Below are 25,336 nucleotides of genomic sequence, written 5' to 3'. Positions count from 1 at the left end.
GTTTTATCTGTTTGTTTTGTAAATAACATTTTATGAGAGGCAATTTTTGTAAACCACTTACAAATTCTGATTTGCAATCTATGGATTTTTCAAATAAATAATAAATCTAGTGTTAGACTGTTCAACATAGTGCAAAATCTATCAAGTGGACATGGATACAAGGGGGCCGAAGCAAAACAGTGCAATCAGCTGAGCACACTGTTTAACCTGTGGCTGGATGCGTGATTTGGATGCACATCCATAGCTCCTTATGCTATAAGGGGATTAGCGTGTCCACAACGCACGTCCAACCCCCAGTGAAACTAATAGCGCTCATCACATGCAAATGCATGTTGATGAGGCTATTAGTTATTCACCCCAAATCTAAAAAAAATGTGTGCCCGACCCACACATTTTTACTGCTTTTCTGTACATCCTCTGACTTAATATCGTGACGATATTAAGTCGGAGGAACCAAAAAGTTTAAAAGGTTAAAAAAAATATTTAAAAAAAAAGTGCTGCAGTCAAGTTAGGTAAACGGACGCTTAATTAACGTGCGTCCATTTTCCAAACACTTGGCTGTGCACCGGCTAGGAAAACGGATGCTCGTAAAATTGAGCGTCTGTTTTCCTAACCCGCTGACAGCCAACCTCTCCTGGGCGCCCTCTGCCAAGGAGGCGCTAGAGGCGTGCAGTCGACCCTAGCGCCTCCTTGGCAGCGTGACCCCTCATTTAAATATTGAATCGCGTACCCAGGAGAGGTGCCTGGGCGCTCCTTAGGAAAGCGGCGCTCAACACTGAGCACCTGTTTTCTGTGCTCATTTATTGCATCGGTCCCAAGGTCTCTTATCTAAAGATTCACAGTAAGTATGAACATGGAGAGGCTAGTTGACTTGCTCATGATGGCAGATGGGTATCAAGAGGAGGTGCACACCAGTCTCCATATTCAATCGCTATGATAGGTCTGTGGCAGATCTGACGATTCAGGGGCTAGTGTTTACTCTATCACATGAAAGCTCCAGATTAAATGTCCAACTCAGAGTGATGTTTCTCTCACTCATTTGGAGAAGAACAACAATGGAGACTGTAAATCGTCCTCTTATGGGAAGTGATAAACACAAGTGGTGCCGGGAGCTTTTTGCCCTTTCATGTATCAAGGACAGTGATCAGCAGTCAATTGGGAAGTGTGTAAACTAAATATTAAACTTGGCAAATGGCCATACTGGTAGGCATCTCACATTGCCAAAATGCGGTTTGAGAACTAGCATTTCAGAAGATCTCAGCACAATGCGGCTTTGGTTTAGTATTATAAAATCTGACCCCTTTCCTTGCAGAATTCTGTGCATTTTATAAACAAAGCTGTCACTGCAATGAACATGAAGAACATTATCACAGCGGGCAGATACCCTAACCATATCACCGAGCCAAGCGCTTCCTACTATCTGACAACACCTTATGCAAGACTCGGCTGGTTTGTGCCGTTTATGTACATTTTCATAGGTTTATTTAATGATTTGGGTTTGGCTCACGCCTTTTCATTGGTAGCTCAAGGCAAGCTATATTTAGCGACAGTAGGTATTTCCCTGACCCCAGAGGGCTTACAATCTGAAGGCCTCATTTACTAAGGCCCTTTAGGCCATTTACCGTGCGGTAAGTGCCCTCACGCAGGGATAATGTGAGGTATTTAAAATGCTTTGCGTTATTCAGCCATCAGAACCATCATGGGCTGATTAGCCGTGCCACTTAACCAGATAAGTACGGACTCGTCTGGCTATATCTGGCCAACAGGAAAATCTGTTTCTTTTCACCTGTGAGTCCCCTCCCCACTTCCCATGTTAAAATGTGCTTTCGGCCTCTGACGAGTGCACATTTTACCGCATCTGGAACTAAACCGTGAGCCGAAATCCAGCACAGTTTCTTCAGGTGCAGGATTACTGCACTGGCCTGTGTGAGCGTGTGCAGCGCCTGACAGGGAGCAGCCGCCGGGACTAAGCAGAGCCGGCCCCCTACTAAGTCCCGTCCCGTCCCCTCGGGTGCTGCTACAGAGCAGGGCTAGAAACGTTCCTGCTGCCCTTTTCTTAGTAATTAAACCTCCTGACCCTGGTTCAGAAGCAGTACAGTTTTAGGGAATACAAAGTAAAAGTTTCACATAATATGACCTTTCTTTTTCTTTTTTCTTTTAAACGTATTCACAGCTTTTCTGCTGTTTTGTGTGCAGCGTTGTTGTTCAAAATAAAAACTGCCAGTGCTGCTGCTGCTTTGGGAAAGTTTACTGCAAGGATGAGAAGCTCCTTTATGCTTTTATTACACAGGTTTAAGCGCTGTGTGTGTCTCGTGATGGAGGTGGAGGAGGGGAATGGAATCCCCCCTTTTTCCCTCCCCTTAATTTTAACGCATGTGTAAAGCAGAGTTGCGGTGCCCTCATTGCTGACTTCTTTGGTACTCAGGGCAATGACCTCAGCTGACCTGAATCAGGATGGCTATGACGATCTGGTGATTGGAGCACCAGGCTACAGCACACTGGGCCGTGTCCAGGTAGGGCGACTATACATCGTCTACAGTAATGAATCCGGCTTGCCTCCACGCAACATGGACCTGGACGAAGGAGCAGATGCGCGGCTTCAGGGTTTGAGGTAACAAAGCAAACACACTTTGTATACTTTTAAAATATCTTGTATACAGAGACCAGTTCTCTCTATATATACTTTTCTCTTCTTGATCAGGAAATAATCGAATTTATGCTTATAACAGTGTAAACTTTTAGATCTGGACTGGAACCAGATAACTGAGGTACTTGGCACTTTTGCCCCATCATATGAAATTAAGCAAACGGGTGATACCTCAGGTTTTTTTTTGTTTTTTTTTTTAACACAATTAATACTGAAATAAGGCTGTTAACTAGGACTGGTGCAGCCTGCATGCCAGGAACAGCATTACTGCAGCTAGTGCAGCACCCGCATATGTCATAAATCATATCAGAAAATTACCTTATGCTATGCTGTTCTCATTTCCTTCTCACCCAGTGACCTCTGTTAACTCCTACTTTCAGCCCAGTCTTCAGGTTTTCACAAACTCCACCTCCTGGAAGAAGCGTCGTATTATAGAACGTAACTTCATTATCATATCATATCTATGCATGAAGGTATAGGCAAAAATTTCAAAAACCTCTCAATTGTACACTACTAATTTTATCAACATTACTAATTGTGGTAGGCAACTGGCGGTGGTCCTTGGGCAAATGCCCCCTTTTGTCCAATGGATAAAGGAGCCCTGTATCCAACAGGAATATATCACAGTAAGGGCTCTGAGGCCACTAGGCAAGTGGAAGGAAGATGAAACACACTTTCAGAAGTGTCACATTTGATATTCAGTTTTAAGAGTTTGAAATTTCATTCAGTACTCTTGTGGTTAGTCATAAATCAAACACTGTTAGCCAACATAGATGTTATGTGAAGGGTAGTGGGTGTGTGAGCCCGTAGTGCTAAGGTGTGGTTGATGCAGCCTCAAGGGTGAACCCCCGAGGCCTATGCCAGCAGCCAGAGAACACGCTCTGTAGCGGGATAGTCTGGAGTTTCACCTTTACCAGCCACCTCCCCCACAGGTTCTGGTGACCGGCAGGACTTAGGCAGGTCCTTAGGACGGTGGGGATAACTAGAGTCCAGAGACACACCTGACTCAGGGCCAACAGCTAGCAAGAATAGTCAGGGCCAGGCAAGGGATCAGATTCAGGTGGCATGTAAACATGGTCAGATCCAGGCAAGAGTTTAAGATCCAGAGAGGCAAGCCAAGGATGGACGAAGACACACTGAAGAAAGTGAATGAGATGAGTAAGGGAGGCAAGGCTGGATGAGACAAGAACCAGGAACACAGGAAGAAGCAACACATACTGCAAGCAGGAGACCTATTGCTGAGGCATCTGTCTGCCACAGCAGCAAGGCTTAAATAGAAGACTGAGTGATGTTATTAGGAGGTGCCTGTACTCGGATTCGTGCCGCAGTGCTGACAAGAAGTGCCGCGGCGGGACAGCATGGCGGCAGTGTCTCTGCCACGAAGATGGGTCCAGCGGAGTTGGTGGCTGACTGAGGTGAGTGCTGTGACTCCTAACAGTACCCCCCTCCAAAGCCGCCTCCCCAGTCTTCTGGGCTTGGGTTTCCTGGGGAATATCTTCTGAAATTCCTGAACGAGTTAGGGGGGCCTGAAGTTTGGAGGATGGCTCCCAGGAATTTTCCTCTGGTCCATAAGTTTTCCAGACTATGAGGTATTGCAACCTGTTCCGTATTCTACGGGAATCCAAAATGTCTTGGACCTCGAATTGCATGTCCTCTTCTCTGGCAACTTCAGGGGTCTGGAGTGGTAGTCTGATCGGCCAAGAGAGAATGGCAGATTTCAATAATGAGACATGGAAGATATCATGGATTCGCAAAGATGCCAGTAGTTTAAGTTTGTAGGCCACAGGACCAAGTTGTCGTTCAATAGAGAATAGTCCCATGAATCATGGAACAAACTTCATAGAGGACATTTTTAATTGTAGATTCCTGGTACTCAGCCAGATGACTTCCTGGGCGAAGTTGAGGCGCAAGGCGACATTTCTTATCAGCGTGTTTTTTAAAACACTCCGCTGCTTCTTCAGGAACTGGTGTATCTTCTTTCACAATTCCTGGAGTTCTTGTCCCATTAGGTTGATTGCTAAGCACAAGTCAGGTCTCGGCACAGGTCTGGAGATGTGCGGGTGGCTCCCAAGGGTGATAGAAGGGTGATGACCCGGTGGAACTGTTTACGTGGTTATTATGAGAAAATTCAGCCCATGGTAGGAGAGAGGCCCAGTTATCCTGACATTTGGTTCACGTAGGCTTGAAGAAAGGCCTTGAGGCTCTGGTTTAGTCTTTTGGTTTGGTCATTACTCTGGGTGAAATCCAATGTAATTCCAAATTTTTTGCAGAAGCTCTTACAATATTGAGTCATGAACTGAACCCCTCTGGTCAAGGAGGATGTGCAGGAGAAGCCCGTATAGACAGCAGGCATATTTGATAAAGAGTTTAGCCAGCTCAGGCGCAGATGGGAGGCCCAGGAGGGGTGTGAAACGAGCCATTTTAGAAAATCTATCCACTTCCATCCATATGGTGGTATTGTACCAGAGAGGGGAAGGTCAAGTAGCAAAGTGAGTGGCCAAGTGGGTCCAGGGTTCCTTGGGGGCTAACAGTAGCTGTAACAACCCACAAGGTTGTGCTTACACACTTATTCATGGCATACAGGGGCATAATGCTTCACGTACACCTTGATCTGGGGCCACCAATAGTGTCACATGATTAATTCCAAGGTCCAGGTAATACCAGAATGTCTAGCCAGGTGGGAGTCATGAGCCCACTGAAGAACTTTCTGTCATAGGGGCTGGGGCACCACAGTCTTCCCGGGGGAAACTGTAAATGTAACCACAATCTTTGCAGGGTTGATGATATGCCATGGAACTTCCAGGGAACCCTCGGTATCAAAGAACATGAGAGGGCATCTGCTCATCGGTTTTTCTTTGTGGGATGGTACGGCAACTCGAAGTCAAACCGATTAAAAAAAAACAAAAAACAACAACCAGCGGGCTTGCCAGGGGTTCAGCCTCATTTACCATAAATTGGAAGATTGTGGGGGCATTGCATAACTCAAAGGGCATCACTAGGTACTCATAGGGCTGGATTTTAAGACGTATGTGCGGGCGTACATTTGTGCGCGCAACCCGGCGTGCACAAATGTATGCCCGATTTTATAGCATACATGAGCAGCCGCGCACATGTTATAAAATCCGGGGTCGGCGCACGCAACGGGGTACACACTAGTGCACCTTGCGCGTGCCGAGCCCTAGGGGAGCCCCGATGGCTTTCCCCGTTACCTCTGCCCCCCCCCCACCTTTCCCTCCCTTCCCCTACCTAATCCGCCCCCTAGCCCTACCTAAACCCCCCCCAACCTTTGTTTTACAAGTTGCACCTGCCTCTGGGCAGGCATAGGTTGCGTGCACCGGCCGAGTGCCTGCGCACAATCCCCCGGCCTAGCAGCTCTACGGAGGCCACTGGCCACACCACCGCCCAGCCCCCTCCACGCCCCTTTTTTCAAGCCCTGGGGCATACGCACGTCCCGGGGCTTTGTGTGTGTCGCCGGGCCTAGGCAAAATAGGTTCGGCATGCGTAACCCCCCTACACGCGTAAATCCGGATGGATTTATGCGCGTAGGGTTTTTAAAATCTGCCCCATAGTGTCCATCACGGGTGTTTGGCAGTCTTCCACTTGTTGCCTTCTCTGAATCTGATGAAGTTGTATGCCCCCCAAAGGTCCAGCTTGGTAAATATTTGTATGCCCCAAAGGTGGTCAAAGAGCTCAGAGATCAAGGGAAGAGGAGTTAAGACCACGATAATCAATGCAGGGACACAGGGATCCGTCCTTTTTCCCTCCAAAAAAGAACCCAGCCCCTGCAGGTGAGGAAGAGGGGCGAATGAAGCCTCTATGCAAGTTCTCTTTAATATACATGGTCATAGCCTCTGTTTCCAGGGCAAAGAGTGGGTATACTCTGCCTCTGGGTGAAACCTTGCTGGGAATCACATCTATGGGACAATCATAGGAGCTATGAGGTGGCAGGACCTCTGCCTGCTGCTTACTGAAAACATCAGCAAATTCCATGTACTGTGGAGGCAGACCTGGGAGCCCTAGGGTAACTGTCAGGGCCATAGGTAGCACAGGTGAAACCTTGGCCTTGCTAACTACAGCTAGGAGCCCATCTGGCAGTTTGCAATGTGGTCCGATAGATGTGGGGCTGATGAAACACGAACCATGGCAAGCCCAGGATAATTGAATTGATTGCTTTGAGCAGCACCCAGAGGCTGATCTGCTCTCGATGCAGGAATCCTGTTTGCATGGTCAGTGGTACTGTGGTTCTTGTAATATGTCCAGACAGGGGTTCTCTGTAAATGGAGATTGAGAGCAGAGTGTCCAAGGGGACCTTGGGTATGCGGTGGTGTTGGACCAGAGCCTCATGGATAAAGCTACCTCCAGCGCCAGTATCCAGAAAGGTTGCCCCCCCAAGAGACAGACGTGCTAGGGCTAGTAGTTGTGGAGAGGTGCAAGAATGACCTAGAGTGGCCTCTCCTACCAGGCCTAGGTCCTTGAGTTTCCCAGCTTGTTCGGGCAGCGACTTGCGAAATGCCCAGCTGCCACACCGTATAAGCAGAGGTTAAGGATACGGTGCCTCTTCTTCTTCTCCTCGGCTGAGAGCTTGAAGCAATCCACCTGCATGGTTTCTACGAATGATGGGCCTGACTCCAGAGGTGAGCAGGTGATTATAGTACACTGGAAATTTGGAGCAAAAATGGATTGGGTGGTGAGCCAAACCTGTCTCTTTGGCTCATTCCTGGAACTACAGGTCTAGTCACACAGCAAAGCTAATCAGGCCCTCCACGGTATTCGGCATGTCTTGCGCAGCCAGCTTGTCTTTAATATGCTCCAAGAGTCCTTGTCAGAAGATTGCAATCAATGCTGTCACTGCCCCTCTGAAATTTGGAGGCCAGAGTGCAGAGATGCACTGCATATTCTCCCACATACCAGGAGCCTTGCCTAATCTGTAGAAGTTCAGATACCTTGGAAGGCATGCGACCAGTCTCACCAAATATTTGCCGGAACTCTTGCAGGAAAAGCACCAAATTCCCCAAGAGAGGGTGATCCCTTTCCCAAAGGGGTGAGGCCCAACAAGGAAATAATATATTACTTTGACTCCATCTGTCAGAAACAAGGGGGCCTGTAACTCAAATTGCATCAGACTTTGGTTGAGAGAGCCTCTACAGTTTTTGGGAACCCCATCATATCAGGTTTTAATAAGATTTTGTGAAATTATTACAATGTGTTTTTGTATGTGTGAATATACATGTTGAATAAAGATTTCTAAATTTATTAATTATATGATTAATTTAGTGTTATATATCATTTATTTCTAATGTAATGTTTTTGGATGATATAGAGTTTTGCCTTATTTTTGTATTTATGGAAGTAATTTTATAACAGCGCGCCTAAATTAGAAGGCACACATAAGTCCTCTTTGAAATTTGGTGTAACTTACACACGTAAATCTGCTTTGAAAATCGTTCCATCAAATTTACCTGTACACAGTTACCCCTACTATTATGTGTGCAGGAACAATTTGTGTGCACACTTTTGAAAGTGCAAGAATGTGTGTAAGTGGAAACCCCTCCCCCAGCCCCGCCTCTGGGAACACTTCCGCTTGGTCCAGGTAAACTTGGTCCAGGCAGACAGGTTATATGCACGCCAATGTACCTGCATGTCAGGCATTACCACAGGGAAAATCACCATTTTACTCACGGAAATGCCTTTGAAAACTGTCCCTTCCTGGGGAATTTTTATCTTTGGTGTAAAATGCTTTTTTTGAATGCTGACTGCTGTTTCCTCAGCCGTCGGGCCGGTTTGGATCTGCAGTGGCAGCCCTGGACTTCAATGCTGATGGAGTGATGGATCTTGCGGTGGGAGCACCATCAGTGGGATCAGGACATCTCCAGTACGTGGTAGGTCAGAAAGACACTGGTTCGGACTGAGGTGTTTTAAAGGAGGAAGGGAACAGCTTGAACGCACCTTTGAAAAAAAGGGACCATTTTATTATTTCCATTATTGCTATGCTTTGTTTAATGATTGTGCTATTCTGTGATGCATAATAGTTTAATTTGAAACACATTAAATATATCAAGGCATATTTTGTCTGATCACTTATGTTTTTCTTAAAATGCTACACATCTTACAAATTCTGCCAGGAGTATGTAAACCTATGATCATAACTGTATAGTACAAAGCACTTGGGGGAAGTTTTCAGACTGTCCACATTGGGGCAAAGCTCATGGGTATTTTCTACCTGGGACCTTTCACCAATTTCAAAGAAAAGATAGGCATCCACTTTTAATTTGAAATATAGCATGTGTGCCAAATACCTGAAGACACTTAGAGCTGCTTTTTGTGCAGGTGCTTTCTCCATGAAAAATAGCAAACCCAGATTTAACCATATAATGTGCACACTTTTTTTTGCCTCCCCTGATTAAACACACTCCTGGGAACGCCTTCTTTTAAATGTGGCTTAAGCGTATACATGGTGAAGCACTGCCTGTACTTTTAGCCGTGTTGAGGGAAATTGTAAATGCCTTTGACAGTTTTAGCTTTTAAATGCTGAAGATTTCTCTGCAGGCCAACTCCTTGTAAAGCTGTAGAGTTTCCGGCGGACGCCAGCGGAAATCTGGAAATGTTAGTGCTCTTAACTGCAGAACTTACTCTTGTGAGGAGCATGACTTGTGATATTAACCTGAAGGTTGATTACTGTCAATGACTCTTCTGTTTTGCTTTTGCTGTATTCTTCCAAGCAGGCTTTTCTTACAGGCTGTTTTTCAATTTTTAGGGCTCTGTGTATGTGTATTTTGGAACTCGGTATAAAAATGTGTCAGCAAAACCAAATGTTACCATAACATGCAAGGTAAGTTCATAAATGCAATATTACCCTAGTCAGAAGGGGAACCTATGGGGTAGAGGATAGAATGCAAGTTCACAAGTTACTCCCTTTCAATTATATTAGAATGCCACTTTATGGTTACATTCCAAAGGAAACATTTTTTCATGGTGTTATTTGTGGGATGCTGAATACTGGAGTTATCTGTTTATATCTCCTCAGAAAATCTTTGTAGGTTGTGATGGAATTTAGTGGACGAACTAAAAAGCTGTTGTATTAGTAGACATGTCACTTCTACTTATGGGTCATCACTCATATGTGTTCTATGTTGGGTTGTGCATGACAAGTTATGCATGAACTTATCCCACATACTAGATGCACACAATTAATTTTATTTAAAGAAAAAATAGCGCCAATCATCAAGGTTTCAACCTTATGTGCTGATCATTTGTGCTGCTTTCATAAGCCCTTTGTTACCTGGTTTAGGTGTGAGTGGGAGTTTGTGGGTATATGTATGTGTTCTGTTTGTGTAATTTAAGGTGAATTTTAAAAGCCCTATGTGTTCCAAACCCGGGAGATACACACAGAAGTTGGGCCGGCATGTGCTGTATGGATTTTAAAAAGCACGCAAGTACACCCATATCTCCCGGTACGCACACAAAACTCTTTTTTGCAAAATAAGGTTGTGGTTGCGGTCTGGGTGGGGCATGAGCATGCCTGGATTTCTCAATGAAATCTAAACGTGTTTACTCGCACAGGCGCATGCCAGGGTCTCTTATCTTGTGTAACTTTACTTCTGCTGTGGATGGCGTGGAAGTCCTGAAACAAAAAAAACTAATCAGGTTAATGGGGGGGTTTTAGGGTTGGGACTAACAGGGTAAAAGGTAGGTTAGTTAACTAGGGGGGGTTAGAAAGTCCTATCCTTTAACTGGGGAACTGGGAACGGACCGGGTAAACTGGTAATTTCATTGGCATGCGTTATCTACCAAAATCCCCCACTTATGCGGTAGAGGCGTGTGAACGTGCGTGCTTCCATATAAAACTACGCGCACATGTACTCATATACAGCCTAGTTTATATCGTGTGTGCATACATGTGCATATGTTATAAAATGGCTGCGGTCCATTAGCGCGAAGCGGCATATGCTTGTACGTGTGAGCCCGCGTAGCTGTTTGAAAGTTACCGTCCCCATATGTACTTCTCCTGTGGGGGTGATATGAGAAGAGCCCTCCTTCTCCATATCCCCTTACTTTTCCTATGCTGGGATAATCAGTGCAGTTCTGAACTGTCAGGGCATCCTGCCCTAGTGAGGGCAGAATAAATAATAAAGCTACGGAATAGTACAAAGTAGGCATGTGTTGTGTCTGAAGGACCTGGTCCTTCTTATGCGCTGCTGCTGAGAGGGCCACGCGAGAAAGAGAAAGTATAGAAAGGGGATGAGAGATTTTATTGGAATTTTTTTATATTTTTGCATACCTAGGAACCATCTTAACTCCTGTAAAACAGGGTCTTTAACTGTCTTCAATGTATGACGGGTTTTGTACACAAGAGTTCTAGTTTTCTTTTTCTCCGGTGAGTTCATGGCGTAGGGCTTTCTAAGTGGTGGGGAAAATGTTTAAACGAGACAGTGTGATTGATGTGCGGGCAGACATTTTAAACATTTTGCCCTTTGTCTGACATCATGGCAAAAATTCAATTGCTGTTTGACATCGAGTAATTGAATCTGCAGATCAAAAAAGGGAGAATGGGTGTCATTCATATTGAAATGAAGCCGATAATGAATTATGTGATTCTGAGAAGGTGCCAACCTAGAAACTTGCACAAAGGGAGTTTATTGGGTTTTCTGCAGGACCCTTAGCTGTACTTTGTACCATAAGATGTGATTGCCTTTATTTAACAAACTCGGTGAATATTTTGCAAAACAAAAGTTTTCAGAGTACTGACTTTTATCAAATTATATTGTACAACAATGTGAATGTTGATAGTGTTGGTAAATAAAATGTATTATCAGAACCTTGCCCTGGAATCAGATTGGTTTCTCTGTTTTCGCCTAGTCGCCTGCTCACAGTACAGTACAAATTCCAGACCATGAGTTGGGCCTAAACAACTGATTCTCCTTTGACCTTAAGCTAAACAGCATACTCCCAGTTTGTTTTCAGCCTCTCTGCTTCAAACATGAGGAATTCATTATTTTAATGATCTGCTGAATTCATTGTGTCATCTGCTTTTTAAATTCTGATCAAGCTAATAAATAATGAAATTAACATATTTTGCCAAATTATAGCAGAATAGTTGCATTAAGATGAAATTCCTTCAAATGAGTTTTAACTATCAGTAAATGTCCTGACCATTCATTGGTGATTATTGGTTCACCACTTCAAATTCAAACCACTTCAACAATCTCATAGTAAACTGAATATTTATTTCATTGTTGTTGTGTTTTTCTGCATCGTGAAGCAGCAAAAAAGAAAGGGACAATGTAGATTCCAGTAGAGCTAATTATTCAATTTCTTTTTTTTTTTATTTACTCTTTATTGAATTTTAAATCAATCATTTACAAAGATATCTTTGATACAGAAACATGCTGCATTAACTCAAGATTGAAAAATTTACATAGGAAACAAATTATATTAAACTAAAAACTTCCTTGACAATACAACCATTAGACCACAATATAAGGTTGGGGGTGGTGTACTGCAAAATTATTGGGAGACAATAAAGTAAATATCTTTCTAAAGTGAAAAATGCAGACAACTTCAGGTATCTATATTAGGACTATTAGAATCACCACTTAACTGATGTTCCAGTTTCTTTGCATCCACAAAGGCTTTCAGCTGTTCTATTTGAAAAAAAACATAAGTCTCCCTTCTATACTTAAGGACACATTTGCATGGGAACCTAAGTATAAAGGAGGCTCCCAAATCCATAACCTCCTGTCTTAAAGCTAGAAAATATTTTCTTGTTTGTTGAGTCTCTTTTGTCAAATCTGGGAATATACGCAGACAGGTATCCATAAAAGGTATATTAATCTTTTTGAAATAAGCTCTCATTAACATTCCCATGTCGTTTTCATTAAAAAAATGAGATCAATAAGGTAGTTCTTTCAACGACTTCATAGGAAGATGATTCCAAAAACTCGGTCAAATTTTCTAACATGTTCTGAGTGGGTGGTATCAACTGATTTTTTCGAATAGACAAGAAATACACCTTCTCCAGGGGTGGAGTTTTATTAGCGGGAATTTCCAAAATATCATGCATATACCGATTAATGGTTATCCTAGGCAACTCTCCAACAACCCTTGGAAAATTGATAATTTTCAAATTTAAATGTCTCAGTGTATTCTCAATTTTCTCCATTTTTCTTTTAATTGTCCCACAATCTTGTATCAAAACAGTTTGTACATCTTTGACTTGCTTCAAACCTGTCTCCAGTTCCAATATTTTCCCCGAGACTTCCATTTTATAACCAGCAAAGTTATTATTTAAAATATCTAGCTGACTGGATACAGAATTAATTTTTGAAGAGCAGTCTGTTATAGCCTTTGCCATTGCTGATGATAAATTCCACAAGCAGTCTAGAGTGACTACTTATTTATTTATTTTTATTTTATTTATTTAACTTTTTTATATACCAACATTCAAGACTGTGGTCCCATCATGCTGGTTCACAAGAAACAGGGGTGTAATTATAAAAAACTTTACCATTTAAACAATAGTGCAGAAAAGCAGTTACATATAACAAGGAAAACAATAACTTGGAATGAGAAAGGAAATGAAGATCAGATAGTTATATATATGTATAAATAACATTGTAAGAGGTGGCTATTAATGCTAATACTAGCGGAGCGTGTTGAATGAAGGGAGTTAGATGGAGTTGGAGTTAGGAAAGGCCTGCGTGAACAGCCAGGTTTTGAGTCTTTTCTTGAATGTTGAGATGTTGGGTTCCATTCTAAGATCCGGGGGAATGGAGTTCCATAATGTTGGACCGGCTGTGGAGAATGCCCGATCTCTAAGCGTGATGTGTCTGGTAGTCTTGGCTGGAGGTACTTGAAGTGATCCTTTGTAAGCATCTCTTGTCGGTCTTGTGGAATGGTGTAATCGGAGGGGGATATGGAGATCGATTGGGGCTAATTGATGGATGTTTTTGAAAATGGTGAGAATGGCCTTGTAGATTATTCTGAAGTGGATGGGCAGCCAATGGAGGTCCATCAAGATAGGTGTTATGTGTTCTCTTCTCCTGGTGTTGGTGAGTATACGGGCGGAGGCATTTTGGACCATTTGTAATGGTTTGGTGTGTGATGAAGGGAGACCAAGCATGATGGTGTTACAATAGTCCAGCTTTGCGAAAATGATTGATTGTAGAATCGTTCTGAAGTCATGTGTGTGGAAGAGAGGTCGTATTCTTTTCAGCACTTGGAGCTTATAAAAGCAGTCTCTAGTGGTTTTGTTGATGTTAGCTTTCAGGTTAAGGTGATTGTCAATTTGAACTCCTAGATCTCTCACTTGTGTAGTGTTTGGTACGGTAGGATGGGTGTATGTGATGGAGCTGTTTTCTGGTGTGATGAGTAGAAGTTCTGTTTTTGATTAATTTAGTATCAGGTTGAGACTTGTAAGAAGTTGTTTGATATTTTGGAGGCAGGATTCCCAGTGTTTTTGCGAGCGACTCTTCGATGGGGATCAGGACCTGAATATCGTCAGCGTAGAGAAAATGTTTGAGATTGAGGTCAGTGAGAAGTTTACATAAGGGTAACAGATAAATGTTAAACAAGGTGGGAGACAGGGATGAGCCCTGAGGGACTCCTACTGATGCGGGGTGTAGAGAGGATTCTTTATTATGAATCTTAACCTTATAACCTCTGTTGCTGAGGAAGGTTCTGAACCATGATAGGGCAGTGCCTGAGATACCTATGGCTGATAATTGGTTGACGAGAAGGGAGTGATTGACCGTATCAAATGCAGACGAGAGGTCAAGTAGTATCAGAAGGAAGGCTTGTCCTTTGTCTAAGCCTAGGATGATGTGGTCAGTCATAGAGATGAGGAGGGCTTGTGGCTTCTCCGCAATTACCTCTTTCAGGGTGGAGGGTAGGGATTCTTTTCCCGAAGTCTCTCCTCCGGCAAACAACAGTTCTCCACTCCTTCCCAGAAAATTCTCACCCTGCGAGGTCTCACCGTGTTCCACGGGGGTCCGCATGGGCTAATTCAGCGAAACCACCCCCTCTAGATGCCCACTGGGAGCTGACACTTCGGGACTCCCTGGCATCTGCGGCGTCACCAATACACGCGTCGAAGGTGGTGGCCGGTCATCCAGCGGGCTGAGGGATACCTCCAAGGCCGAATCCTCAGCTCCCTTCTGAGTTTCAACAGCCGGAGCACTCAGCCCAATTGCCCCTGAAGCAGCGACGCACTGCACGATTGCTCTCTGGCCAGCTGGGATCGCCAATACTGAAGGGTAAGTTCGGGTCTTCCCCTTACATTTAGCAGGCATTTTTTCTTTTTTCTCTCAAGAGAAACATGGAAATTCTTTCAAAAAGGAAAAAAGACGCTGGAGCCAGTGCGCTATGCGTCTGCTGTGTCCGCCATCTTGACTCCACCCCCCATGAGCTAATTATTCAATTTCTAGTTCATAAAATCTAGAAGGCTAATTACAAAAATATAAATGCTGTAAACCGGTCTAATTTTTGTGCTTTTTATCACTAAATGCACACATTTGGACTCTTGGGAATGCATTTTGTTTGACTTTCTCTCTCTGCTGTGGGAGCTATCATTTTATAACTGGTGAATCCTCTGGAAATCAGTCTCCCGTGTTAGAGTATCAGACAAAACAGTGCACTGCTCTAATATTTGTGGTTTGTGAATGCAGCAAAATTAAAATATTATTTTAAAAAAGCACAAAGTATATAATAGGAATGTACATGGAAAACAAGGTAAAGAAAACTTGAAAATTGTTCTGAATAGCTACAGAATAGACCCTTGTAGGACAGTTGCTGTTCTGGAAAACTCTAAAGCTACCCACCCAAGGAAGGCTAAAAAACTGTGGTGTGAGCAGGGGAGTGAAGATCTTAGTAGAATTAGGAACATGACAAGAAAGTTACTTGAAAACATAAATAACAGTCATAAAGGAATAAAATGAATGTAATTCTTTAGGTATTGTAGCTGCTAAATTGACAATACAGCGGCTTAACCTAAGCCTCATTTTGCCTTATTACGTTTGGATCACCACAGACATGTTTTCTCTTTTACAGACAACGTATTGTAACCTGGGCTGGTCGTTGCTGGCTGCTGATATCAATGGCGATGGTGTTAATGATCTTGTTGTTGGTTCTCCCTATGCACCTGCCGGGGGGAAGCAGAAGGGAATCGTGGCTGGTTTTTTTTCTAGTACCCATAGAAATGGCAAAGGTGATATCTATGCGATGGTTCTGAATTTTATGTGGGTTATTTCTCACTTGATGGACTACTGATCTGGTCTGGTCCTCAGGAGGGGCTATAAGCACTGCATAGGGCAAGAGATTATATTTAGCAAGGAAGGAAATGCCTTTCAGAATGAGTCTGCACACCTCACCTATTTATACTGTGTGGCAAGAATCCCCTTGACACATTTTCTAGGTCAAGTGAGCAGGGGAAAATTGATGCTTAGATGTCTGGGGAGCCCTGCTGCATATAGGTAGATAGATAGATAGCTATAGATATTTGTTAAAGCCTAGACCCTGTTCTATATGACCTCATGCTAGGACTTTATCCATTGGAAAAGCTTGACTCGGCCACTGAAATTATCCAGTTCTGACTTTTTTTGGACTTCTCTTGCTGTATCTCCACTGGGCGATCTTATTATCTAATTATTTTAACCACCAAAAGAAAATTAAAAGGCTGTGTTAAATTTCTTTTTCTTTAAATAGGCAGACTCAGAAGTCTAGTAGAGGTATGACTGACTGAACAGAAATTAACAGTGCTATGAGACCATCATAAGACAATGGAACTTGCAGTAATTCCCTTAAAAGTGGTTACTCGGTGCAAACGTCGTTCACCAACCACATAAATGCATTTAATCATAGGTCTCCCAACAAGTTCACTAGTATATTTTAACTTTTTTTTTCAAAACCTTTTTTCTTTTGCATATAAAACACAGAAGTGCACAATCCAAATCAGTGGTTCTCAACCTTTTTCCCATCGTGACACACCTGACAGACCATGCTCACATGTGTGACACACTGCTCATCACAATTCACGGTGGAAATAAAATTAAAGGTCCAGTATTTTTATTGTTAAGAATGACACAAAGAAAAGATACATATTCTGTCTGAACAGAAATTGCATAAATAGTAAACATCCCACACCAAAACAGCACCAATTTCCAGCACTTAAACTGTAACCACCTTACCTAAGAAAAGGCAACACTGAAAATATTACACCAGGCCTTAAGACACCAATACATCTCCTATTAGGAAAACGGACCAAGTCAGGCTGCTATAAAGCCCTACACAGAAATTACACGCCAGCAGAAAACCTCACCTGAATCACATGTGCTGACCCTCACCTAACAAAGAATAGAGACCAAAACACATAACTAGAAGCATGCAGACAAAAACTGAATTGGAAACTGCAACAAGCCAGAGTCTCTGTATGCATTGTAACAAAGGAAAAAAAGAAACATCACCCATCCTTATAAAACAAATCAAGAAATATAAAATCAGTAGCAGTAAAACCATACTAACAAAAAGAACAGATTATTTCAAAACAGCTGATGAGTGGAATATCCAATAATTTAAAACTCATATAAAAAATTTCTAGATACCAATAAAATATTTCAAAATAGCAGACCCAGTAATGAAAAATAATAAGGATACAAAAAAATGCTTTACTCTGCATACCTGGGAACGTTTGATATCCAGGTGCTCTGAGATTGTTTTGAATTAGCAGGAGGAGGGATGGTTTGTTTGTAACTTTTTCCTTTCTCTCTCACACTGGCTCTCAATCGCTCACATATACGCATGCTTTTTCTCTCTCACTTATATAGGCTCTTAATTACACATTTACACAATGCTGTCTATATTTTCACGCTTACACACACAGGCTTTCAATCACACACATACATACTGTCTTTTTCTCTCACACTCAGACTCTCCTTCACATACTTACAAACATGCTCTCTCTTTCTCTCATTTACACATAGGGTCTCAATCACATACTCACACGCTCCCTTCACTTAAACCATCTCTCAGTCACACACAGACACACATGCTCTCTCTCTTACTTATACACACAGGCTCTTAATCATACATACACATGATCTCTCTCACACAGAAAGGATCTCAATCATACACACATACTCTTTCACACAAACAGGTTTTCAATCACAAACTTGCACATACAGGTTCTCAGTCATACACTTCCATTCATGCTTTCTCTCACAGGCAGGCTCTCAATCACACATACTCTCTTTCACATATGCAGGCTCTCAATCATTCACATACATGCAATCTCTCACTCACACAGGATCTCAACATTCTCTCTCCCCCCCACCTGGAACTAGCGGCAGCAGCAACCACCTTCATTTTCAGCCCTCGCAGAGAAAGGATTCCCATTGGCCGCGGGGATTTGATGTTGTTCCTCAATTTACTCTGAGCTGCGCTGCTCATCCTTCAGGTTGCGCCTCTCTTCTTTTCTTCGGGCCGATGCTGCCCACACTAGCAAGGTCTCTTCTTCCCACGCACGCACCCGCTGCTCACCACCTCCTCTTCCGGGGTACGGGAAGAAGAGAGCATGCCGGTGCCACCGACTCCAGTTCTCCTGCCACATTCTGCCCAGGCTATCAGCATTTTAAGCCCGAGCGGAGGACCTATTTCACTTGGGTAGGGGGAGCAGCTGGGTCGGCAGGGGGCCGGGAATTGTGGCGACACACCTGCGTGTTCTTGGCAATACACAGGTGTGCCGCGACACACCGGTTGAAAACCGCTGATCCAAATAACACTTACCTTTTTCAACAATACTGAAAATCCGTTTGTCTAGCCCTGCAACACTAAGCCCAACACAAAGCTAGACAAATGTTGTGTGTCATTTAATTCTTCATCGGGGCAATTTATCCGGGCAAAAGATCAGCTCCAATTCCCATGCCAAGTGTCTTCTCATAAAACACTGTGTTTCATAGAGATGTGTTGCAAGGCTAAACAAACGGATTTTCATTGGTTGGTATAAGTGAATAACTGCAGGCTCCATTGTCTTATGATAGTCTCATAAGATTTGTGTTTTTTTACACTTTTCTTCTAGTTCTTTATATCATTAGTGACTGTTACCACCACAGAATATTAAGGTTAAATTATGTTTTCTTTTTTCATTTTTTTTGACTGAATTGAAAGGCAAATCTTGTCATATTTACTGGATTGTACACAACACTTGTTTGCTTTTTATCTCATTCATCGTAACATAGTAAATTCCAGCAGAAAAAGACCAAACAGTCCATCCAGTCTGCCCAGCAAGATGCTTGTGTAGTAACTTGCATTCTGTGCAGGTTACCCCCATGCCTTCTGTTAAGGGTAGTAACTGCACAGAGCAGCAGGCCTGGCACACCTGAATTGTGAGAGAGAATTTGTTCTAGCACATGCAAACTCATGCTTTATGTCTTACACAGCAAGCTATATTTTATCCTGTAATCATTTCAAGGACAATTTTTGAAGATATTTCCACAGCTAAAACTAACTTTCTCACGAATAACAGGCATTCTCCATAGACATAAGGACAAACCAGCCACACAAGTGGGGTGATGTCATCAGACATCATTGAGCTCAGAAGAACCGAGAAGGTCTTGATGCACAGGTGTTCTCGTGCAGCTGCCACAATGTGAATCCCTTCAGTCCTGGTAGCAAGCTAACCTTCAACTCTAAAGGGAGACTGGTGGGAGTGTGTGGCTGATTTGTCCTGCTGTCTATGGAGAATACCTCTCACAGATAGGCAACTTAGCTTTCTCTGTACACAATCAGGCATGAAATAGCAAAACAACTGGGGACTCCCAGCCTGAGGGGTTGCATGAAAATATTTGTCATTTTTTTATAAATTAATTTATTTATCTGTATTGGCCTGCATTGTAGTAGAGGCATTCCTGGGGTTGGGTAAAGTTTGGGAACAAAGCCCTGCATATACATTTTCCAATCAAAACTACCCACAGAAAATGAGGTGATCTCCATGGGCATTTTATCCTTGGAAAATTTTTCAAGTAAAGTTTACATGTGCTTTTACATTGGAAATTGGTGCAAAAACTGCAGGTAAGAAGTACCCATGGACTTTGCTGCCATGCAGGTAGTATGAAAATTGCCATCTTATATAGCATGGGCAGTGAATAAAGTAGATTCACTCTTGCAGATCTGTTGTCAGTGAAGGAAGCAGACTGGTTTGTAAAAGGGGAGCAGGATTACAGCTGGTTTGGATATTCACTCCACAGTCTCAGAATCCAGAACAGAACATTGCTGCTCATTGGAAGCCCCACCTGGAAGACTTGTGCCAGGTATGTTTGGGGAAGACAGCTCTTCTCTGTCTGCAGGTACCTCCTGCAGATGCCAGAACTCAAGCCCCACCCCCTGATGGCATCATCAGGGCCAGCTTCATTAAGATTCTTGCTAGCTGGAGCCAGAGGAGGAGAAAGTGGAAAATGGGGCCTGTATGCTACCTGTGAATGCCCTGGGGAAAACTGCTGTTCTCATCATAGGGGAGCCTTGCCATCCCCTTTATCATTTCTGTAGCTCTTCTCTGTACTATTTCTAGTTCTGCTTTATCTTTTTTGAGATGGGGGCCACCGGAATTGCAAACAATACTCAAGGTGCAGTCATAGCATGTGTAAAGACCACTTGGTCTTCACTAGATGGCCCTAGTTCCCGGCCCTTGGATAGATAACTACAAATGAGTATACCATTCTATACAGTACCTCCCCCAGAAGATGACTGGAATGGAGAGTCCCTGAGGCACGGGGGGACACTAACTTATTTAGAGTGTGGCAGTGTAGGTTTGATTTCAAAGGAGAAGCAGCTATATCAGTGTGCTCTCCAAGTTAGGCCCTCAGCTTAGCAGAGGAAGGGAGAGACACTGCCCTATACATTTTATTTATTTCCAGCTTTTATATATTGTACACTCAGCATGCTGATCAGAATGATGCACAACACAACTGAATACAATCATCAAAAATAATAAAATTATAAAAACAGCATCAAAATACAATATCAATAAAATGAAACTTATCCCATTCCCATCTCCTCCATGCCTGGAAATAAACAAGCTTGTACCCTTTTCTGAAAAAAAAGTGTTTTTTTGCCCAACTCATCCCAATCTCACACTTCTTTTTATATATATATATATATATATATATATATATATTTTAATATCAAATATATCTTAAAAATTATTTTGACAAGCTTATCCTATAAGCTCTCATATGAAAATTATTATTGAAAACCATGGTATCTCCAAAATTCTTCAAACCCACATATAAATAGCACTACAGATGACATCTTCAAAAGTGTAACGTCTTCAGCTGTACAATGTCTCCAATTCTTCCAGTCCCAAGAAGGGCCCAAGTTTTGCCTCTAAATCAGGCTTCTTCAGGGGAACAAGCTTTGATCTTTAGTGCAAAACATGTTATCAACATATATAATTTATAGAACGAACAAGCACCAAGAACCTTGGTAGGGTGGTAGGGTGGGGTCTTGTAGCTTGGGAGAGTTTTCCAAATCCATGACATTTTCACGGTTTCTGCACTCAGTAGGCTCACAATTATAGCCCTTACTGCAGCCCATGTTCCATCTCTGACAATCACATATTTTATTCCTGCATTGGCTTTGGAACACTTGGAGTGACAGTCTCTTTCGTGAGACTATACTGCTTCTTCCCACTTGCCACCTGAAGAAGTGCCAGTTTCTGTTTTAACAGCTTATTTTCCTCAATGAGATATTGATTTTTCTTACACAGATTGAGAGTTCATAGAGTCGTTTCCCTGTTCCAGGCAGAGCACAATGTACAGTGCACAAGTCACATCTCTCTCCGTCAATCCAACAATCTTTATACATTCTATAGGTTCTTCACAAACACTGATCGGGGAGAATCTTTCATGAGAGAAGCATAATAAATCCACAATCTTCTCATTATAAATCTCCAGGTATGGCACATTCACAGTCTTGTCTACGTTCAGTTTCTTTAAACAAGGCATTTATGACCCTGGGGTTGACCCCCCTGTAGTGGGTTCATTCTCTTGACCCCGTATATACATGCCTCCCATGGAGTAGGTTTTTCCTGATCCTGTCTGCCCATGTGCCAGGAGTGTTGCATTGTACCCTTTGACTATTCCATTGATGAGAAGTAGGACAGATGTGTTAAACACTTTTTCTTGTTCAGTAGTGGATCAAACACATAGTCGTATGTGAAGAACTTCTCATTAGCAACAACCACCTCTGCCGGTCGCTTGTTCCCTACGTCTTAGAACCACTACAGGAACGCTGCCTGCCAGCTGCCATCTATTTATGGCTGGAGGGAATGGAAGAATGATAGGATTCTTTTATTTGGTTGGTTTTTACACTTTGACCTGTACCATTCCTGTCAGGCTAAGTCCCCTGCTCAGGATGGTCAGGAAGGGCTGTGTACCTTTTTGCCCATACCAAGAGGAGGTTACAGTCCCAATTAAGGAGAAAGAGAAGGTTTTTCCCAGTTTGAGTTTTTTTCCATCCACTTTCTTGCCCAGAGCTGGAAGCTGTAAGGACTGCTTTCAGTATTTGACCTTTCCTCCTGGAAGGCTGCATCTGTTTAAGTTGAAGAGGAAGTTGAGGGGAAAAAGAGGAGAAAGACATTTGGAAACCCTCAGTGGAGTTTCCACTCCAGGATACAGGGTGCTGACAGATTGGAGATCGGGAGTATACATGGACCTTAGGTACTGTGGGGAAAAACAGGGATTTCCACAACTAGGATGCCCTGGCCACTTTGGGACACTTATTGATTTCACCCCATGAAGGATAAGCAAGTCTCAAAACCTTGCACTGAGGGACACTTCCACAGAGGAAGAGAGACTAAAAAACTACTCTCACTTAGCTGAAGAAGCTGGATGTAACTGGACATTTTAATATTTACTCCTATTGATTTTTTCACAATCGAGCACAGTAAACTTTATTTTGAACACCCATCCTCCAGTGAGTCCAGCCTTTTGTGTCAGTGAACCTGTCCTGAAGAGCTATGGTAACACACACACATGGAAAGTCACCTATGTCCTGGGCCTAGGTTATCCTTCCCCCCAAAAGAAGGGACCAACCCCTTGGGAGAAGAAGAGGAGGATAGAGACTAGAGTTAGTCCCAAAATTCAAATTAGTTTGGACAGTAAGGATACATCCAATCCACAAAAAAAGGGTTACACGTGGATTGATGCAGAGGCATTATGATGATCTTCATTTCTTTCCAAATAATTCCTAACATTCTATTTACTTTTTGGAAAACCACTACACACCAAGCTGAGGATTTCAACACATTGTCCATAGTAACTCCTAGATCCTTTTCCTAGGTGGAGACTCCTAATATGGAACCCAATGTTGTGTGTGTATAGTTATGATTATTTTTCTGTATGTGTATCACTTTACATCTGTCCACATTAAATTTCATCTGACATTTAAATGCTCAGTCCCATAATATGGCAAGGCCATCCCCCCCCTCCTGTATTTCCTCACAATCCACTGCTGTTTTAATAACTTTGAATAATTTTGTATCATTTGCAAATTTGATCACCTTATTCATTGCTTCCTTTTCCAAATCATTTATGAATATATTAAACAGCAAGGTACCAGTACAGATCCCTGGAACACTTCACTATTTATCTTTATCTACTGGGAAAACTGAACATTTAATCCTACTCTGTTTCCTACCTTTCATCAGTTATGAATCCATAATAGGATATTGCCGCCTATCCCATGACTTTTTAATTTCCTGAGGAGTCTCTCATGAGGGACTTTGTTGAATGCCTTCTGAAAATCCAGATACACTGTATTGTCCAGCTCAAACTTATCATATGTTTATTAACAGTCTAAAAAAAATCTAATAGTTTGGTAAGGCAAGACTTCCCCTTGTTAAATCCAAGTTTGCTTTTCACCATTAAGCCTTGTCTATACAGATGACTGGTAAGTTTGTTTTTAAGAATAGCTTCTATCATTTTGCCCAGCACCAATATGAGGCTAAGTGGTCTATAGTTTCCTAGATCATGCCTGGAACCCTTTTTTTAAAATTGGCATTAAATTGGCCATGCTCCAATCTTCAGGTATTTTGCCTAATTTTAATGATAGGTTACAGATAACTAGTAATAGCAGATCTGCATTTTCATATTTGAGTTATTTCAGAAATCTGGGATGAATGCCATCTGGTTCTGGTGATCTTTAGTTTGTCAGTTTGCTCTAACATATCTTCCAGTTTCACAGTGATTTGCTTCAGTTACTCTGAATCATCACCACAAAAGAAGGTTTACATTTTATCTGGGCTTTTAAGAAGGTATTTTTAAACAATGTCCAAGTCTCATGTAGACTCTTAGGGGTAGATTTTCAGAGCCCTGCTCGCCTAAATCCGCCCAAAACCGGGCGGATTTAGGCGAGCAGGGCCCTGCGCGCCGGTAAGCCTATTTTACATAGGCCTACCGGCGCGCGCAGACCCCGGGACTCGCGTACGTCCCGGGGTTTTCGGAGGGGGGCGAGTCGGGGGCGTGTCGGGGGGCGGGCCCGGTCGTCGCGGCATTTCGGGGGCGTGTCGGCAGCGTTTTGGGGGCGGGTACGGGGCGTGGCTACGGCCTGGGGGCGTGGCCGCGCCCTCCGTACCCGCCCCCAGGTCGCGGCCCGGCGCGCAGCAGGCCCGCTGGCGCGCGGGGATTTACGTCTCCCTCCGGGAGGCGTAAATCCCCCGACAAAGGTAAGGGGGGGGTGTAGACAGGGCCGGGGGGGTGGGTTAGGTAGGGGAAGGGAGGGTAAGGTGAGGGGAGGGCAAAGGAAAGTTCCCTCCGAGGCCGCTCCGATTTCGGAGCGGCCTTGGAGGGAACGGGGGGAGGCAGCGCGGCTCGGCGCGCGCAGGTTATACAAAATCGATAGCCTTGCGCGCGCCGATCCAGGATTTTAGTGGATACGCGCGGCTCCGCGCGTATCTACTAAAATCCAGCGTACTTTTGCTTGAGTCTGATGCGCAAGCAAAAGTAGGCTGATCGCGCTTCTTTTAAAATCTACCCCTAAGGGGCGGATTTTCAGAGCCCTGCTCGCGTAAATCCGCCCAAAACCGGGCGGATTTACGCGAGCAGGGCCCTGCGCGCCGGGAAGCCTATTTTACATAGGCCTACCGGCGCGCGCAGAGCCCCGGGACTCGCGTAAGTCCCGGGGTTTTCAGAGGGGGCGTGTCGGGGGGCGTGACGGGGGCGGGCCCGAACCGCGCGGCGTTTTCGGGGCGTGTCGGGAGCGTTCCGGGGGCGGGCCCGGGGGCGTGGCTACGGCCCGGGGCAGCCCAGGGGCGTGGCCGCACCCTCCGGACCCGCCCCCAGGTCGCGTCCCGGCGCGCAGGAGGCCCGCTGACGCGCGGGGATTTACGCCTCCCGGAGGGAGGCGTAAATCCCCCGACAAAGGTAAGGGGGGGGTTTAGACAGGGCTGGGCGGGTGGGTTAGGTAGGGGAAGGGAGGGGAAGGTGAGGGGAGGGCAAAGGAAAGTTCCCTCCGAGGCCGCTCCGATTTCGGAGCGGCCTTGGAGGGAACGGGGGTAGGCTGCGCGGCTCGGCGCGCGCCGGCTATACGAAATCGATAGCCTTGCGCGCGCCGATCCAGGATTTTAGCGGATACGCGCGTATCTACTAAAATCCAGCGTACTTTTGTTTGCGCCTGGAGCGCAAACAAAAGTAGGCTATTCGCGCT

General features: G+C 43.9%; 1 protein-coding gene across 1 annotated transcript in view; it reads left to right on the top strand.

Moving 5' to 3' along the window:
* GPLD1 (glycosylphosphatidylinositol specific phospholipase D1) overlaps positions 1-25,336 on the top strand; it is a 106,417-nt gene that overhangs the window by 53,920 nt on the left and 27,161 nt on the right. Inside the window, exons 13-18 of the mRNA XM_029590769.1 lie at positions 1,313-1,449; positions 2,426-2,608; positions 8,412-8,526; positions 9,402-9,476; positions 15,692-15,848; positions 19,803-19,944. Coding sequence (XP_029446629.1) covers positions 1,313-1,449; positions 2,426-2,608; positions 8,412-8,526; positions 9,402-9,476; positions 15,692-15,848; positions 19,803-19,944 — 809 coding nt within the window. The remainder of the gene's footprint in view (positions 1-1,312; positions 1,450-2,425; positions 2,609-8,411; positions 8,527-9,401; positions 9,477-15,691; positions 15,849-19,802; positions 19,945-25,336) is intronic.

Source organism: Rhinatrema bivittatum, chromosome 2 (genome assembly GCF_901001135.1).
Source record: "Rhinatrema bivittatum chromosome 2, aRhiBiv1.1, whole genome shotgun sequence".
Taxonomy (NCBI): Eukaryota; Metazoa; Chordata; class Amphibia; order Gymnophiona; family Rhinatrematidae; genus Rhinatrema; species Rhinatrema bivittatum.
The sequence above is the reverse complement of the archived record's forward strand: the minus strand, read 5'-3'. Positions and strand labels throughout refer to the sequence as shown.